The sequence below is a fragment of the Gossypium arboreum genome, chromosome 9, assembly GCF_025698485.1.
Source record: "Gossypium arboreum isolate Shixiya-1 chromosome 9, ASM2569848v2, whole genome shotgun sequence".
Taxonomy (NCBI): Eukaryota; Viridiplantae; Streptophyta; class Magnoliopsida; order Malvales; family Malvaceae; genus Gossypium; species Gossypium arboreum.
In genome coordinates, this window is record NC_069078.1 from 78,743,243 (window position 1) to 78,762,783 (window position 19,541).

General features: G+C 31.5%; 1 protein-coding gene across 3 annotated transcripts; it reads right to left on the bottom strand.

The window, feature by feature from the left end:
- Positions 1 to 641: 641 nt before the first annotated feature.
- LOC108451686 (serine/threonine protein phosphatase 2A 57 kDa regulatory subunit B' beta isoform-like) lies at positions 642 to 7,413 on the bottom strand. 3 transcript variants are annotated; one of them, XR_008271039.1, is made up of 4 exons: positions 6,528 to 7,413; positions 3,345 to 3,729; positions 1,891 to 2,034; positions 642 to 1,195 (listed from the first exon to the last, which is right to left on the bottom strand). XR_008271039.1 is itself a non-coding variant. In XM_053019443.1 (2 exons), the coding sequence occupies exons 1-2, from the start codon at positions 7,272 to 7,274 to the stop codon at positions 3,418 to 3,420; spliced, it is 1,059 nt and encodes a 352-aa protein (XP_052875403.1). In that variant the 5' UTR covers positions 7,275 to 7,413; the 3' UTR covers positions 3,107 to 3,417. The 3 variants fall into 3 exon arrangements, 1 of the variants encoding a protein (XP_052875403.1); XM_053019443.1 differs by lacking the exons at positions 642 to 1,195; positions 1,891 to 2,034 and having other exon boundaries at positions 3,107 to 3,729; XR_008271040.1 differs by lacking the exons at positions 642 to 1,195; positions 1,891 to 2,034; positions 6,528 to 7,413 and adding an exon at positions 4,790 to 5,061 and having other exon boundaries at positions 3,504 to 3,729.
- Positions 7,414 to 19,541: the final 12,128 nt, after the last annotated feature.

Genomic DNA, 19,541 nt, shown 5'->3' on the forward strand with positions numbered 1-19,541 from the left:
AAAGAATGCGATGGTGGTGTTAGCTGCTACCTCAGTCCAAATATTTGATGGGTTTAACCCATTACGGTAAATATGGGCTTTTTCTCCAAAGCCTGAATTAGTTTTGGACAAATTATGTCCCTCCTAAGCCTTATAGCAGTCATCTTGGACTCCTTTAGGCCCCGGCTTGATTTGGTCGAAAGAGGTTTACCGCTAAGAAAGGTGGAATTTATTGTGAATTTCAACGCTTCGATTCATGAAATTAGGAGTTAGTACTTCTGCTTTTAATTTATCAAAATTTAGTCCTTATACTTTACAAATTTTTACAAGTTAATTCAGTTGTTAGTAAACACGAATTGTTAATTTATTTTTCTGATTTGTTGCATATAAGTAGCTGAACTACTAATTTTTACTAATTCCATGCATATAAATTGTTGAACTAATGATTTAACAGTTAGATTTAATAGGGTTACCCAATGAAATTAACTTGTTAGTTTTAATAAAGTACAAATTAGACAAATAATTTATTTTTTTTGTGAAATAAAGGGATGAAATTTACAATTAGACCTAAAAATGTACATGCTACAGTGGTAACTAGGCGAAATTCTAGGTATTACTTGGACAAAGACCCATCTCTCACTTGTTCTTCCTTGATAGGTAAGTTTGATTAAAGGAAAACTTCTGACTTTATAATTTGAAATAACATCAATTTAGATTGGTACATGATTTGTGATAGCATTAAATAAACTTTGTCTATAACCAGGCCAGCATAAGATAGGAGGACATAGGAGCCTTCCTAATCCTAATCATGGAAAATGCCCCTTTACTCTAAAAGGCCCCCCCTTGGGTGGCTATCTTAGCCGCCTATCTTAGTGATAATGTATTAAACGGAGATTGACTGATGAGGCAATTCTATGGATGAAGAAAACAATATTGGCCGACCAATAAATACTTGATCACATTCACCACATTAATTATATGTTGAAAATAGAGGGTGGCAGCATCTTAGTCACCATAGCCATAGGCCTCTCTCACAAACCCCTTTAGGACGGTGGCCAACCTTCTACCTCCACTCACTTCATATTTGCTCAAACTGATCATGCAATGTCATACAGATTACTCTCTCGGTATCTAAAACTATGGTTTTTCACCTTTCCAAGCTTTACTTATTTATTGACTGGTTCCAAATATTTCATGTTAACGTCAATCGGCACACCTGCCAGAAACATAAAGAGTAACAAATCAACAAGCCATAAGGAAAATGTGATCTTTTTTGTATAGCAGAGACAATGCCTTTGATCAGATAAAGAGAAGAGTTTTATGAGTTTCAGATTGAAGCTGAACCAGTAAAGCACACTTTTCGAGTTTATGTTGTCATCTTGAAAATGCATAATATCCAGAATATCACTTCGAATGACATTAATGCTTAGACCAAACTTTGGAATTAGACGTTGTTGAACCCTTCTAATATATGGATTGTAATGTTCGAAGTAAGAATTTAATGCAATGGGTAGCATTTAAAAATAGATATATCTAGAGAGAGTGGCAGCTGAATGAAGATAAAGGACGATCCAACCAAGGTTGCAAACAGGACACAAGTGTTCCGTGCAAAAGTTAAATGCAACAGGCAACGTTCTAGAAATGTCTTCCACCCTCAACTAGATGACTACTACTTATGAAGTAAATAAGCTAAACTTTTGCAACTACTCCATATCAGGATTCCCTATGATCCTGCGTAAGCTACTTGTTAAGAATTGTGAGAATAAATTAGAAACTTGAAGAAAAAAGCAACTAAAAACACATCATTTGCATTCATGAAGTCATACCATATTTTCTATTAAATTAATGAAACCAATGAAACTGAAAATTCAAGGAAAAAAAATATCATATTTTCCCAAAAGAGTGAAATACCTTGAGACCAAGTAATCTAAGAGGTGTAATCAGGGCTGGCACAATGCATTCGGGTCCTGCCGCTTCCACAATGGCCTCTATGGATTTTAGGAATTGTTTTTCCAGCTGAGGTTCTCCATGGACCTTTCTTCAACATGCCTTCCTCTGTTAACAAAACTTTGGGTTTCGGGTTATAATCATGAAGACAAGATCTAGCAAACCAAATGACTACTTTGAAAATAGAGAAGCTATGGAAAATGTGAATAGCTTTTTCTCCACCTTTTTAAGCTGAGGCTTTTCGAAGCTGTTTTTCTTTTGTGGATATGATTATATTTTTGTTTTTCCTTTTATTTTAGATCTCCCACTATTCCTTTCACTAATAAAACCTATTTTTTTTCTTTGTTTTTCCCTTCTGAAAGACTTCTTATTTCTTTCTCAAATATAATAAGGAAAAAAATGTCAATGGCATTTTGAATAGTTTTTGCATTACTGTTTCGGGTTTTACAAAATTGTAAATGCATATAATTGCACGAAATACAAAATATAGTAAAAATAAAATACCTATATACAACTTGTCAACTTAAGATATACCGGTATTCTAGTTTTAGTAATTATAATACCCAATTCGAACACAAAGAAAAACAATATCTAATATGAAACTAGTATATATCAATTAAGTGGGGGAAATATAAAAATAAAATAAAAACAGATGGACAATCTATAAGAAGGCATAACAGAGTGTGTGGAACATGTGAAATGTTCAGTTCCATAACTGGTTTCTTATTGGATGCCTTGATGACAGCTACCTCAACTTTGTTATTTTCAGAAAATGAAGAAAACCTATATAACCTGAATATCTGATGCACAAAAAAAAAAAAAAAATCAAGTACGACATCTCAGCTTCTACCCAACCTGTCTCCCAAATGCTTAACTGTGTACAGATTATTGCACTCTTCATCTTCCCAGAAGTATCCATAACCACGTTTTTATTTCTGGATAAAGATATGATCCTCCAAACACTTTAAAAATATGTAAAAAGATCTTTAAAAATAAACATGTCAAAATCAAACACACATCCATACATAACACATCTAAATCCGAGTAGCATAAGTACAAACTTGCACACTTGCAACGGGAATGTCACTATGTCAAATTTTAGCAACAGTAATGAATAAACCAACCAAACCAAGGCATGTTGAGATATCCATCCACATGAGTTTCAATAATTTGATCCTAATTTTATCTCAAAGAATGAAATTTCATGTAATACTATGAATACCAACTAAAAGTCTGATACTTTTTTTGTAGGAATAACAAAGAGTGACAAGGAAAAAAAATACAAGTCGTTCCTCACAGATGGTTCTTAATCTTCAGCATGAACTAACAAACTCCATGCATTTTAAATGTCTTCATTGATCAGATTGACAACAAAAATAAAATAGAAATGAAGTTAGGGGGCAAAAGAAAAAGAATACCACCAAAATGGAGAAGGGAACTGCAGCAGAGCCACTATCCCAAAACGAATTACTTCATTAATCGGTTACACTGTTACCATATTGTTTCCTCTCTCCGCTGCCACATCTGCCAGTTTTTCCATGTCATTTCTCTTTGCTCTTCCACCTCTTGGGTTCTGGCTTCTTTCTCTGCAAACTCTTTCTGACACTCATCAAACAAATTAGCATCCATTTCCATGAACATCTTCCGCACATTCATGGTCAACCCATGAACTGCCTGATTCCAATGACTGCGGATATTCCTCTCCAACGCCTCAAATATGATTGGTAATATTACCTGCCGATTCAGGGCAAATAAGTTCACAGTGTGTTCATTATTCCACAAGAAAAGGGCTCTTTCTGCAACCTGCAATACAATAGGGTCTTAGCAAGAATCCTGGAGAAACTTCTATCTTACTACTAAGATCAAAAGCAAGTTATAAAGAAACCAAAAACAATTGTAAGAACCGTCTCCCTCCACCAATTCTAAACTGTAAGCAGTGCAGTAGAAAACTTACTAATAAAGTAAACACCTAACGACTTAGCTCAACAAGACCAGTTTAGAACCATCCAATGATACAGATACAGTACATTGTATCTTATCCTCCTTTAAAAAAGCTGGTCCATCATGGGTGAAATTTAGCTCAACAAGCCCAGTTAGGAACCATCCAACCATATGGAATTTAAGGTAAAATGCCATCTAGACTGAACACTACGTTTGGTAGGAAGGATGACGCAGGAGAGGGAAGGGAAATAGACAAGGAAAGAAAAAAATGGAGATGAAGGAAAGTTATCTTTTCTATCAGTCTTCGGAATCAGGGACAGAAAATAAAAGGAAAGAAAGAGGCAAGGGGCAAAATTTCAAATAAAATTGTTGATTTAAATTTGTATTTTCCTCCCACATTTGGAAGGATGGGATTTGGAGAGAAAGAAAGGTATATGTCTACCCATTTCCCTTCTCTTTCTTTACCCTCCTACAAAACAAAGAAAAGGATGGAAGAACGTATATTTTCCTTTCTTTTCCCCTCCAACCAAACACAATGTAAAGGAAAATTGAACATGTAAAAAGATATGGGACAATAAATCAATAAAGGAGCACAAGACTGAAGATTTATAATACACGGAGTCATGATGAAATGCAAAGCAATCTATGGAACTAAGCAATTACTATGCTATCTGGAAACCAACATATATACTTAAAATGAAAATTTGTTGAGAAGAAATTGAATTCCAATTTTAGTGAAATTATATCATTATGAACAGCTATCCAAGAAATCTAAAGAATGCACCTAAAATGAAACAACAGAAATAACTTCCTAAGCAACCACAAGTTGAAGTTTGGATCATTGGATATCCATTCATACGCTCTAAAATAGCAATACAAACAAAGATGGCAACTATAGAAAATCAATGATGCAAGACATTACACAAAGCAGCAATTGATGCTTGCCTGAATCTCAGCCATACCCAGGATAGAGTAGCTCACTCCAACAAGCACAGATAAACTACACCATGGGAGAAAGCTGAGACTAGTAGGTTAGTGAATAGGGCAATGAGCTACTATACAGACCTTTTTGCGACTTTTCTGCTTGATGCAGAAAGATTGAAGGTGGAGTTTGCTATGATGGTTACTTGGGAGTTACTTTCTCATGATTATGGTAACGTGATCCTCATAATAAAAGGTGAGAAGTTACTTTCGTAGATTAACAGTTTTAAAAAATATCAAGAAAATTTAACCTTATTTTATATTAGTTTAAGATATCAGTCTTAAAAAATAAAAAAGCTAGTGCCTCCTTCTTCCTTTCTACTACTTGATTCTCTCTACTATTTTGACGTAATCTTCGTAAGTAAATTTTTCTTTCCTGATTTTATTTTTTATATACATATTTAATCATCTATATATTATATCATTTACATATTATATTTATTTTCTATTGTTTTTTCTTTTCTTTTCGGTATATTAATTGAAAATTCAATTTTATTACAGTATTATGAATTTTTACGAGCAAAAGAAAAAAAAATTAAAGTTTAGGCTCAACTCTAAGACTTATTTGATCATAACATATTTTCATGATTTACTTTTGAATTATGGTTTGTTGTATGTGATTGAGAATTCTACTGGAATGATTTTCAAGAATGAGTAAATGATTGACAGCCCATTTAGAAGTAAAATAGATAAGACAAATGATCAATCAAATTTCAAAACAGTTATGTATTATATTCAAGTAAATTATGTTTTTTTTTCAATATTCAAAGTAAATTAGGTTAAATTAGGGTTGTGCAAAATAATATAAAAATTATCAATTAAATTTTAATATTAAATATTTAATCCGAATATTTGTTAAGAATAAATTTTATGATAAAATTAAATATATAAATATTTTATTTTATTTAATAACGTAAATCGTAAATTATCATTACATTTCTAAGAAAGTACTTAATAAACCAAACCTAATTATATAACTTTCCTGAGATTTTAATCAATAGCTTCCCATGTATACCAAACATTGTAAAGTAACTTTCTTAGCAATCACAACCATAACAACCACATTCCATTAGAATGATAATATGGGAAAGCACCAAATGCTATCAAAGTGAAACAAACACAAATATAATGCTAAAAACTAGAAAACACTTGGCACAACTTCCCAAAAACAAATCAGAAATGAGAAAAGAGGTGTATGCGACACATTGCAGCAGTTTCCTAAAGAGCCAAATGTTATTCTTCATGAATCAGTATCAGTTCAACACTCAGAATCACAAGAAATTATGAAGTACCATAAATTTATAAATGATAAACATCATAAGCTAACAACAACTGGCAGCATTGCGTCAAAATTAATTATTATCATACGGTTTAATTTCACATCTTAGTAACAATTCAACATTCCAGAATTCTGAATAGCATTGGTTCCTAAAGGTGATTTACTACTCAAGCAATTAAAATTTGCAGAGTCATAGTGACATTTTCAAAAGACAAAAGCCCTTGAAAGTTATCTGAAAAGTAATCATATGATTTATTCTAAGTTCTTAACATCCTAGCAACAGTTCAACATTCCTCAATTAACAATATTATTGGTTCCCAGAGGTGATTGATTACTCATACTACTGGAATTTGCATACTCTCAGTCAAATATTCAAAAGAAAGAAGGCCTTAAAAGTTACCTGGAAATGTAAGCTATTGAGGCAACGTGCAATCTGTCTGAAAAGCTGAACCATACATCGTTGGAACTCAGCAAACTGTGTTGCTTCAAGTACTTCCTCAAGTTCCCGGAGGAAGAGAACTTCCTTCTGACAATTAGTCAAAGGCCAATACTTCAACAACCCTTTAATAACCGTATCAGCTAGCTTACAATCCTTCTCAACAAACTGTATAATACAATAAGACAATTGCTGATGATACATGGCAATAGGTTTCGGCTTATGCAAAGGAATCAACGCTCTCACAAGGAACAACTTATGTTCCTCTTTCATAGGCAATGCGAACCCATTTATGATGCTCCCCAGAATCTCCAGAAGCTCCCCGATCCCACTATGCCTCTCTGTTTCATATATAAACCTATAGAAGATATTATTTGTCGCCTTCCTAATAAATGATCGATGCACCATGAATTTACCATAAATCGTATGAAGAATCGTTTTCAAAAACTCCCTTTCCCCGGGATCCTCCAAATCAAACAAATCAAGCAACTTCAAAATGAAGGAATGATCAATGTATTTCTTTGCAACTTTAGTATCGATATCCGAGGACACAACATATCTCAAGAGAAGCTCGTATACAATCTGTAAATGTGGCCACGTAGGATCCAAATAGGGTTCCTCTTCTTCAGGATCCGAGGCACCTTGCCCTGTATTTTCATGAGACGCCGGAGGTAGGGACGGAAAAATGTTGATTCCAACCATTTTAATCATCTCTTCCTGGAAAATCTCTGTGATTTTGCCAGACCCAGATTGAATTTAATCGAGCAGTTCCAGCAACGTTTGCCGCTTGATTTCTTTTTCTCGGGCCAATTTTATAATGGCATTATCGAAATCAGTGTTTTCGTAATTACAAATCCGATTTAAAGAGAAATTTATTTTAATATTTTTGTATTAATATTGATATGATAGGAAAATCGTATGAAAATATCAATAGAAAAATTTTACCCATTTAGTAGCTAGTTAGAAAAAGAAATTATTGAAGAAATTGGGTAAAAACAAGATATCGAGACTTCGATCTCGTAAAACTAATTCAAAATTATTTTTATAAATATTTATGAATTGTTAGTAATATAGTATTAAAATTTCGTTAGAAAATTTTTACGTTTAGGTAGTTAATTAAGTAAAAAGAACTAAATTGAAAAGAGTGTAAAAGTTACTAAAAGGATTAAATAGCTCAATTGTTAAATGAGGAGGGACATAAATTGAAAATAAGCCTAAAAGGAGATATTTTGGGCGGCATAAGCTGAGAAACATCAGGAGAATTGATGAAATAAGGGAAAAATTAGAAAATAACAAAATTTACTAAAATAAAAATGGGACCAAATTGGAATATGTAGAATTCTCTTCATATTTCTTCATTATCATCAGCCAAAAATGTCCTAAGGGTTTATTAAAGCTGGTATTTCATGATTTTTGCACCAAGTGAGTTAATCCTTGCCTTTTTCTTATAATTTTTGTGTTTTTAAGACTTTTACAACTAGGTCCTACTATTAAATTCATTAATTTTTTATTTCATGGATGAAATTGAAAGTCACCATGGTTGAGTGCTATAAGTTTATGATGACATAGAATGAAATTTAAGCTTTAATTTGTTTATGAGATGATTTTATTAGATAATTTCAATAGAAATTGATTTTTAGGACCTAATTGTGAAAATGTTTGTAATTAAAGTCTAGTGCTGAAATTCTAATTCCCAAAGGTTATAAAGTAATTTAAAGTGATATAACTTAGTTTTAATTGAGAAAAGTCAACTCAATTGAGAGGCTAATTGAGTAGGGACGAAATTATCATTTATTAAAAACTTAAGGGAAAAATGGTAATAAACATTTTGCACTAAAATAGTTCTTACTTTGAAAAATCACCATAAATTGTGAAAATTGAATTAGAAGATGAACAAAATATGGAATTAAAGCTTATTAAGCCTAGTTTCTCATAGAAGAAACGGTATAAGCAATGAAATTATAAATCATGATATATAATAAATTTTGTGAGACAAGGTCAGAATGAATTCGGGTTCCCCTGTTCTGACTTTGGAAAATCATAAAAAAATGGAGAAAAATAATTAGGGGTTAAATTTTACATGTTTAAATTATTAATGAGTCTATTTTCAATAGAAACAAACAGAAACATATAAATGAGTCTATTTTCAATAGAAACAAATGGAAACAAACGGAAACATCATCCAAATTTTGTACTAAGAGATAATTAATTTTTAACAAAGAAAGGTCGAAGCTGTTAGATAGCAGAACAGGGGTAAGTTTGAAGATTTTACTATACTTATTGGTTGAACCAAAAATTCTGAAAATTTTATGGTAGAAATTTATTTGATCTAGTTTTAGAAACATCAAGCGGTTTTTAATTTGGAATTCTTTAGCTTGAGATATAAATAATTTATTAACTACGACTCAAGTAGACAGCTTTGAATAAACTATAAATAATAGTGGGGTTATAGGGAATGTTACATATGAACATGAATTGTATTAAATTGATGATTAAATTTACATACGAAGCTAGATCGAGGAAAAGAAAAAGTTCTGGATTAGTAGATTTTTGTATACGAACAAGTATCGAGGTAAGTTTGTGTAACTTAAATTATATTCTTAAATGCTTGAAATGTATGTTATTGATGTGAATATGATTTGAATGTTCATTGTATGAAAATTGATGAAACATTGATATATTTGATAAAAAGGGGAAGAAATCCCGGTTGAATGAAAGGAAAATTCGATGGATCTCTGAAAATGAATTGATGGTAAAAAGGATCTAGCTCGGATGGGTGATCCTATCCTAATATAGCCCTCCCGAAGAATATGTGTAAAATGGATTTAACCTGGACAGGTAATCTGAATTAGGGTCTGAATTTAGCCTGGACTAGTAATACAGATCAAGCTCATTAGAGTAATTATCGTTGTAGGGGATTTAGCTTGGACTGGTAATCTTGACAATACTCTATGAGTTTATATTACAGAGGATGTAGCCTGGACTGGTAATCCCGCTGTAAGAATGAGGTTCGCGGGAGTGTGCTCTCTGAAATAGAAATGTGCGTACATGAAAATGAATTGACGGACCCGGAATTGTACACTAAAAGTGTACTTTTGAAAATCCATCGAAATTTCGAGAAATTCAACAGGATAAATATGAAAAAATAACAAGGGAATGGAAATCATGGTATTGATGAGCTCATCAATCATGGTATATATTATTGATACATGGAAATTATTAGACTAACTTGAATGTTGAGTTTGTGCATGTTAGGGTAATAATGCATTAAATGGATATATGAATGCTTATTACATTGTATTGAAAATATTAGGTAAGTATAATTCTTGTTACATGAGCTTACTAAGCACAAAGTGCTTACCCTATTTCATTTTCCCCTGTTTTGTAGTGTAAAGAGCTCGGAGTCGGATTCGGTCGGAGACACATCACACTATCAACCTCAAGATTTTGGTAAAAGAAACTTTATTTTGAAAATCAATGGCATGTATAAGCTAATAAAGTAAATGTTAATGTGAAATGAATGTAAGGTCAGCCATTGGTATGGCTAAAAAATCTTGATTTTGGTATGTGATGAGGTTATCTTATAAATATACATGAATCTATCTTGAAAATATGTTGAATTGGATTGGTTGATGTGGATTGGTATCGGTTTAAAATTGCAGGGAAGGTTAGATATCTATAAAGGGGTTATATTGAGTTAAAAAATTTAATTTGTAAACTCCGATAATGCCTCATACCCTATTCCGGCAATGGATACGGGTAGGGGGTGTTATAGATTTCAAGACATTAGTGAAATCAAATAGAAAGCAACAAATCTGTAATTTTCACATGAATAGGTTTTGTCTATCTGAAACAGGGGTGTCTCGTAATAACGGCAAATGTTCGACAGCACTAATTGGTGGTGGGACCATAGGGCTGCTGGAATTTGTGCTTGGTGGTGCCTCCTGCCCAGGCCGAGAAGCGTGGTTGATGACTATATTAGGGTTTAAATTCGACGCGGTATTGCCGGAACGTGGTGGACAAGAACTAGCATCCGTTGAGTCTGATTTAGAATGCTTCCGAATTCCTTTGATAAATTTCTTGAACATTCTGACCCAAAAATTTTTTTTTAAAAAAAATTAAAACCTAACAAGGATTAGGTTGACTACTCGAGCTAGGGATTAGGAACTCGACAGCAATGATTTTGAGGTTTCAATGGATTGGAATGCATGGAATAATTGCCCCTACGAAACAAATTCAAAAAATAAATATGAATATGGAATAAGGTGCAAAATTTAGATTAGAGAAAGGGAACGGGATTTCCAAAAAGATTTTTTTGAATTTTTTTTTCCGAAAATGATTGGATTCTTATCACCATTAATTGATCGAAAATTCGAAATCGACCGTCAAAAAAAGTAGATAGCCAAAATGTTGGCAGCTACTCTAACGATGGTGGATTTTCGACAATCAATTGGACGGACCAATCTAATGGAGAAAAGATAAAAATAGAAAGAGAGAGAGAAAGAGAATAGAGTGATGAGGAAACTTTTTAAATAAAAGGAATGATTGCAATAAACATCTTTATAAACCATATCTTTAAATAAATTTAATTAAATTTGTAGATTATTTTAAAAAAAATGTAGTTTTTTTTTTAATTTTGAACATTTTTTTGACGTCGTTTATTATGTACGTGGAGGAATCCCCAAAATCTAGACCCACGACGAACAATCTACGTGGAAAATTAAAATTTCTACTTTTTTACTACAAATAATAAAAATTCTTCTGTTTTTTTTTTTGGATAATCCGAAATTTAAGTATATGCAAGAATTTTGGATCCTATTAAATAGTTTATGTTTTTTTCTTCTTCAATAAAATTTATGAATAAAAGATAAATTAAAAAATAAAATGGTATTGCTTAGATCCCTAATTTGTCCAAATTGCCAAGTGCAATAATTTTTTTTTTTTTACTCTTTTGATTAGATTTGGTTAATTTGGGAAATTAAAATAAGTGTAAATGGTTTCAATAAAATGGATTTAGGTGAAGTTGAGGTCATCGTTGTAATCACGAATCAAGCAATTATTGTGAATAATTTGAGAGTTTAAAGAAGCCATTATCGTAATAATTATGAACACATAAATTAGCATAAAATTTCCAACAATTATTGAAGAAAAGAGAGAGGTTGATGGGGTCAATCCTGTCCCCTTGACTAGATTGAATTGGTTAAGTAAACGGGATTGGCTAAAAAAACACCCCCAACATATTAAAAAACACCCTAATTCTTCTTTTCTGTGTAATTGATTACAACATTTTTCATTTTATTGGATGAGTGTCTTTCCCAAAAAGTCTTTTTATTAATACAATAATTAGAGACAAGATCTTAAATTAATGTGGTCCAAAAAATTAATTAGTACATTTTCCAAATATCTTCATTTTCAACATCTTAAATTAATTAGTGCAATCAATTTAGTCCAAAAATTAGAGTCAACATCTTAAAAAGGGAAAAAATAATTTTGTTGTAATTAATACAATAAATAGGCGAGTTATATATATATATATATATATATATATATATATATATGTTTATTTTGATGAACATTAACAACACCCTAACGTAAACTCATATTATTATTAACAAAAAGTAAGTCCTTCTCACTACTCTCTATTATTTGTAATTTTATTTTTATAAATTTGTTCTAAACTGTTTTTTATAAAAATCTATTTTTCTAATTTTTTCTTTTTTATTTATTAATTTTGTATAAATTAAATTTTGTTTTAAATTTTTATAGATTTATAGTGTTCAACAAAATATGTCGAATTTTTACGGAAGTAACTTAAATGAAGGCAATGAGATCTCTATGGCGACATCACCATTTTTTACCGATCAGGTATAATATTTATCATGATGCTAATTTTTTTTATCTTCATAACATTTAATATTTGTTAACAAAATTATTTAAATTTTAGGTGTTCGAGTCTTATGAAGAGCTGATGCAATGGGTGCAAAACACGACATTCTCTCTTGGTTATATCATCGTCACGAGAAGATCAAAAGCAAAGGAAAATGGTGTGGTGTCTTACGTCACACTTATTTGTGACCGTGGCGGTGAATTCAAACTTAAAGAATCAAGTAAAAAGTCTGGCACCAAAAAGACCAACTGTAAATTCCGATTGGTTGGTTCGTTTTTAAAACAATATGATGGGTGGACGTTAAGGGTGATATGTGATCAACATAACCATCCACCTGCACAACATATAGAGGGACATGCTTATGCAAGTCGGTTGAAAGAAAACGAAAAAAAATTGTTGGTTGATTTGAGGAGTAAGAATGTTACACCACGTGCCATATTATCGACACTAAAAGAGCAGGACGAGAATAATATTTCTACACTAAAAACCATATACAATGCATGGCAAAAGCTTCGCTCATCCCAGAATGTCAGTAAAACTCTGATACAGGTTCTTATGTTGCTTTTGAATGATAAACAACTTTTTACTGAGTTTTCAGTAAATAACATTTCAAATGAATTGGAAAATCTATTCTTCATTCATCCACGATCATTAGATATATGGCGTGCATTTCCGCACGTTTTGATTGTAGACGCAACGTACAAAACAAACAAATATGGTCTGCCTTTTGTTCAGATTGTTGGCGTGACTTCAATCAACAAGACATTTAGTATAGCTTTTACCTTTATCATTAACGAAAAGGAGGAGAACTATAATTGGGCATTAACATGTCTAAAGTTGACACTAGAGGAGTGCATGTACCCACATGTTATTGTGACAAACAGAGAGTTAGCTCTGATGAATGCATGCCAACAAGTTTTCCCCGATGCCACTCGGTTACTATGCAGATGGCACATTACTAAAAATATTAAAAAGCATTGTAGGCAGTCTATCAAGTCGCAACATGAGTGGGACTCCTTTCGTGCTATATGGACTGTACTCGTTGAATCTTTAATGTGGATATTGTACACCGAAAACTACAGAAAACTCCAATCAATGTTGAGCGAATATGTAGCACCCCCTACCCATATTCATTGCCGGAATAGGGTACGAGGCATTACCGGAGTTTACTGAACATTTTCAGATGATTTTGAGTCATTTATTATTCATATTTTGAAATAATCATAACGTCTCTCTATTGGGCTCTCGAAGCCCAAAACATACATTAGAAACCAACTTGAATAAAATCGAGATCATAAAAATTTTCACAAAATCTTAAATTATATTTTCATCTAAGTACTTACCATTTCAATGCTCCTTATAATTAAACATGTTACCATTCAATCAATAGCTTGGCACTTGTCTAAGCGTCAAACAACAACATTATTAGTATACTTGCACATATTTCATATAAATTCAACATTGATATACCTATTTTCTCAACATATCACACTTGAATTTAATAATAGTCTCAACTTACATAATTTCCTTGTATCAACATATCAAATATAATTATATATGTACATGTCACAAAATATATTATTCTCTTCTTGTTTCTTCATAAGCATATATCATTCATTTCGTTATGTCAATATTTCATTTCCTTATATCTTGTATATATTTATTTGGTAATAGTTCAGTATTAAAATTAACATAAATTAAATTCCATGTACCCATACTTATTTCATTTATCTATCTTCTTAATTATTTCATACAACTATTTTGTACATATATTTCCATATGACCAATTCCTGTAAACATTTCACACAACCATTTCATATAACCATTCCATCTTATACATATTACCTGAATGTCGATTGTTCAATAGATATCTTGGCGTTTCTCTTCCTCGGTCTTATTTATCTTCGACACGATGTCATAGTATCTTTCAACTATGGTTTTACTCGTTTTCTGTCATGTTGCCATGGTATCTTTCAACCATGGTCTTATTTATTTTCCCGTCATATTGCCATGGTATCTTTCAACCATAGTCTTACTCATTTCATGTCAGGTTGCCATGGTATCTTTCAACCATGGTCTTATTCATTTCATATCACGTTGCCATGGTATCTTTCAACCATGGTCTTACACATTTCATATCACGTTGCCATGGTATCTTTCAACCATGGTCTTACACATTTCATATCAGGTTGCCATGGTATCTTTCAACCATGGTCTTACACATTTCATATCGAGTTGTCATGGTATCTTTCAACCATGGTCTTACACATTCCATATCGAGAGCACACTCCCGAACCTCATCCTTACAGATGGGATTACCGGTCAGGCTAAATCCCTATAATATAAACTCATAGAGTATTGTCGGGATTACCAATCCAAAGCTAAATCCCTACAACGACAATTACTCTAATGAGCTTGGATCCAATTACCATCCGAGGCTAAATTGGACCCTAATTGAATTACCCATCCGGCTAAATCCATTTTCCACATATTCTTCGGGAGGGCTATATCAAGATAGGATCACCCGTCTGGGCTAGATCCTTTTTACCGTCAATTCCTTTTCAGAGATCCATCGAATTTTCCTTCCATTCAACCGTGATTTTTTTCCCTTTTTTTTTTTCAAATATATCAATGTTTCATAAATTTCCATATAATGAACATTCAAATCATGTTCATATAAAAAACATGCATTTCAAGCATTTAAGAATATAATTCAAGTTACACGAACTTACTTGGCGAAATTGCAGAAATATTAAGATTAAGGGGCATTTTGGTAATTTACCATTTCCCCAATTTTCACCCGATCTTAAATTGAAAATTTCATTCAATTTATTAATTTAGATAATAATAAAATTTATTCCCTTCAATTTGGTCATTTTTGACATTTTTACAAAATTACCCCCTGAAGTTTTACTTTTATTCAATTCAGTCCTTAAGCCTAAAACATGCAAATTAGCCATGATAGCTGGATATTCATATATATTTTCTTCCTCCTCCTGTCCATTCCACATCCTTAATGTATATAACACACTTGTAAGTAACATTATCTATAATCTTCATTATTTACTTTTATGAATATTCAAGCTGTCCATCTGTGTCATAGTCACTAAATTATTTATATCTGGAGTTATATAACTCCAAATTAATATCCGATAATTTTTCCTGAAACTAGACTCATATATATTCTTACCATAAATTTTTCAGAATTTTTTATTTATCCAATAAGTACACTTTATTCTTTAAAGTTACCCCTGTTCTACTATCTAACAGTTCCGACTCTTCTTCACTAAAAATTAATTATATCCTCGTACAAGATTCAAATGATGTTTTCGTTTGTTTATATGGAAAATAGGCTCATTAAGGATTCTAAACATATAAATTTAAGCCCATAATTATTTTTCTCCAATTGTTTATGATTTTCCAAAGTCAAAACAGGGGAACCCGAAATCATTCTGACCTTGTCTCATAAAATTTATTATATCTCATGATTCACAACTCCATTGCTTACATAGTTTCTTTTATAAGAAACTAGACTCAATAAGCTTTAATTTCATATTTTATTCATCCTTTAATTTGATTTATACAATTTTTTGTGATTTTTCAAAGTTACACTACTGCTGCTGTCCAAAACAGTTTTAATGAAAAATGTTGATTTCCATTTTGCCCCAAATTTCACAGTTTATACAATTCAGTCCTTCCTCAATTAACCCCTCAATTGAGATAATTTTTCTCAATTAATACTTTATTCTATCATTTTAAACTTCTTCATAACCCCTAAAAATCAGAACTTTAGCATTAGACATTAATTCCAAACTCTTTCTTAATTAGGTCCTAAAATGAATTTTCCATTAATTTTACTTGATAAAATCATCATATACCAAAAGTAAAGCTTAAATTATATGATTATTCATCATATTATTTCAGCACTCATCCATAAAAACTTTAAAATTAGCCATGGAATCAAAAACTAATGAAATAGTAAGTTGGACCCAATTGTAAAATTCCAAAACATAGAAATTTCAAGGAGAAAGCAAGAATTAAACTTACATGAAGCTAGAGCATGAAAACCAGCTTGAACCCCCTTCCATGGCTATTTTTCAGCTGATGAATATGAAGAGAAATTTAGAGAATTCTAGATATTCCAATTTAGTCCCATTTTTATTTAGCAAATTTTGGCAATTTTCCAATTTTGCCCTTATTTCACCCATTTCCTGATTTTTCTCAGCTATTGCCGCCCAAAATATCTCCTTTGGGCTTATTTTCACTTTAGGTCCTTCCTCATTTGACAATTGAGCTATTTAATCCTTTTAGCAACTTTTACATATTTTCCAATTTAATCCCTTTTATTTAATTGATCACCCAAACGTCAAAATTTTCCAACGAAATTTTAATACTACCTTATTGACATTCCGTAAATATTTATAAAAATATTTATGGCTCGGTTTATAATACCGAGATCTCGATACCTCTTTTTCTCAATTTCTTGACCAAATAAATCTTTATAAAACACAATTTACTATTCCAAAAACCTTTTAAAAACTACATTTGGCTCGTAAATATTAAATAATATAATCTACGAGTTCATTTGTCGGATTTGATGGTCTCGAACTACTATTTTCGACATCGTTGAAATTCAGGCTATTACAACTCTCCCCCCCTTTTAAAATTTTCGTCCTCGAAAATTCCTTCGATGGAGAGATTCAAAATTTATTTATTTATTTATTTATTTTATTTTTACTAACAAATAGTATCACCAGTTTTCAAGGCTGAAACATTGACTGCCACTTCTAAATCATATATCAGGTAATTCTTTTCATACAAATTTTAATTGTTTAAAAGTATAGACCATTACTTTGTCTTACTGCATCAAAACACAGTTTACCCACTCAATGGTATATCAATGTAAATCACAACTTTCTTACCTGATTTAGGCTGAACTAGAAGTGATGCTTTGATCAACAGAACTTTCATCTTTGGTCAATGAATATCTTTCACGAATAAATCATATTTGCAATTCAGAGTTTCGACCCAATAGAAGTAGAAAGTAATATCATATGAATGTTTCCATCAAGTGTCCTCTCCAACATAATCGATTAGAATACTAGAGAAGGATAGAACAGTACTGATCATAGTTTATTAATACTTTTAATAATCCCTTCTAATATCATAATTCAAACAACTTTTCCATGTAAATAAGAGTCACATATGAAAATGAACATTCACTAATATTTCTGAAAATAGTAGAACATGTAAAATACCTAGAAGTAATCCAGCATCATATTCAATTATAACAACTGCTTTCAAATACTTTTATGATTTCATTACTACTCCACTGACTACTAAAGCAATCAATAATATCAAATTATTCAGTTCACTAAAGGAACTAATTCAGAAGAAATTTTTCAGAAATTTCCTAGAAATTTCGTTTTGTGAATACCATACTTGAATAAATCGATTCGTCATGAATAACTTCTTTCTTAACAGTAATATTGCATATTCTGAATAGTCTTCAAAATAGATGATCTGGTATCTCAGTTATAATCATCTTTACTAACTAACCTATTCTTAGTTCTATCTGCGTTATTAATCATTTAGCCACTGAACTCTTCAATTTCACACTTATAAACTTTATCAATATAAATCTGGTAAATTTCTCTATATAAAACTATACTTATGAGGGGGTAGAGGTCATAAAGCCTTAGATTTTGGCTTTCATATATGTACACATCACATGACTTTTATCATTAATATATTTATTACAAACATTTATTTCATACTTTTATAAATCTTTACTTATCATAGGCAATTCCCCCTCTTTCTTTCTTTTTTTTTTCTTTCTTTTCTTTTTTTTTTCTTTTGCTTTTTTTTTTTCAAACACTCAAATATCACTTTCATCACTGTCGGAACTAGCTCGGTTGGGGGCATCTCTATCTATTAGTAAAAGAATTCTTATCAAGGTCGAGAGATATCACACTATCATAGGTTGTATAATGACATGTATTTTTAGACTTCACATATGCTACGTTCGGTCCGAGAACCGACTAAACCGTAGCTCTGATACCAACAAATGTAACACCTCCTACCCATATTCATTGCCAGAATAGGGTACGAGGCATTACCGGAGTTTACTGAACATTTTCAGATAATTTTGAGTCATTTATTATTCATATTCTGAAATAATCATAACGTCTCTCTATTGGGCTCTCGAAGCCCAAAACATACATTAGAAACCAACTTGAATAAAATCGAGATCATAAAAATTTTCGCAAAATCTTAAATTATATTTTCATCTAAGTACTTACCATTTCAATGCTCCTTATAATTAAACATGTTACCATTCGATCAATAGCTTGGCACTTGTCTAAGCGTCAAACAACAATATTATTAGTATACTTGCACATATTTCATATAAATTCAACATTGATATACTTATTTTCTCAACATATCACACTTGAATTTAATAATAGTCTCAACTTACATAATTTCCTTGTATCAACATATCAAAATAATTATATATGTACATGTCACAAAATATATTATTCTCTTCTTGTTTCTTCATAAGCATATATCATTCATTTCGTTATGTCAATATTTCATTTCCTTATATCTTGTATATATTTATTTGGTAATAGTTCCTATTAAAATTAACATAAATTAAATTCCATGTACCCATACTTATTTCATTTATCTATCTTCTTAATTATTTCATACAACTATTTTGTACATATATTTCCATATGACCAATTCCTGTAAACATTTCACACAACCATTTCATATAACCATTCCATCTTATACATATTACCTGAATATCGATTGTTCAATAGATATCTTGGTGTTTCTCTTCCTCGGTCTTATTTATCTTCGACACGATGTCATAGTATCTTTCAACTATGGTTTTACTCGTTTTCTGTCATGTTGCCATGGTATCTTTCAACCATGGTCTTATTCATTTTCCCGTCATGTTGCCATGGTATCTTTCAACCATGGTCTTACTCATTTCATGTCAGGTTGCCATGGTATCTTTCAACCATGGTCTTACACATTTCATACCACGTTGCCATGGTATCTTTCAACCATGGTCTTACACATTT

Coding starts and splice junctions, on each gene's coding strand:
- LOC108451686 (XM_053019443.1), bottom strand. CDS start 7,274: ATGATTAAAATGGTTGGAATCAACATTTTTCCGTCCCTACCTCCGGCG. Junction 3,730..6,527: donor TCAATAGCTTACATTTCCAG/GTAACTTTTAAG, acceptor ATTGTATTGCAG/GTTGCAGAAAGAGCCCTTTT.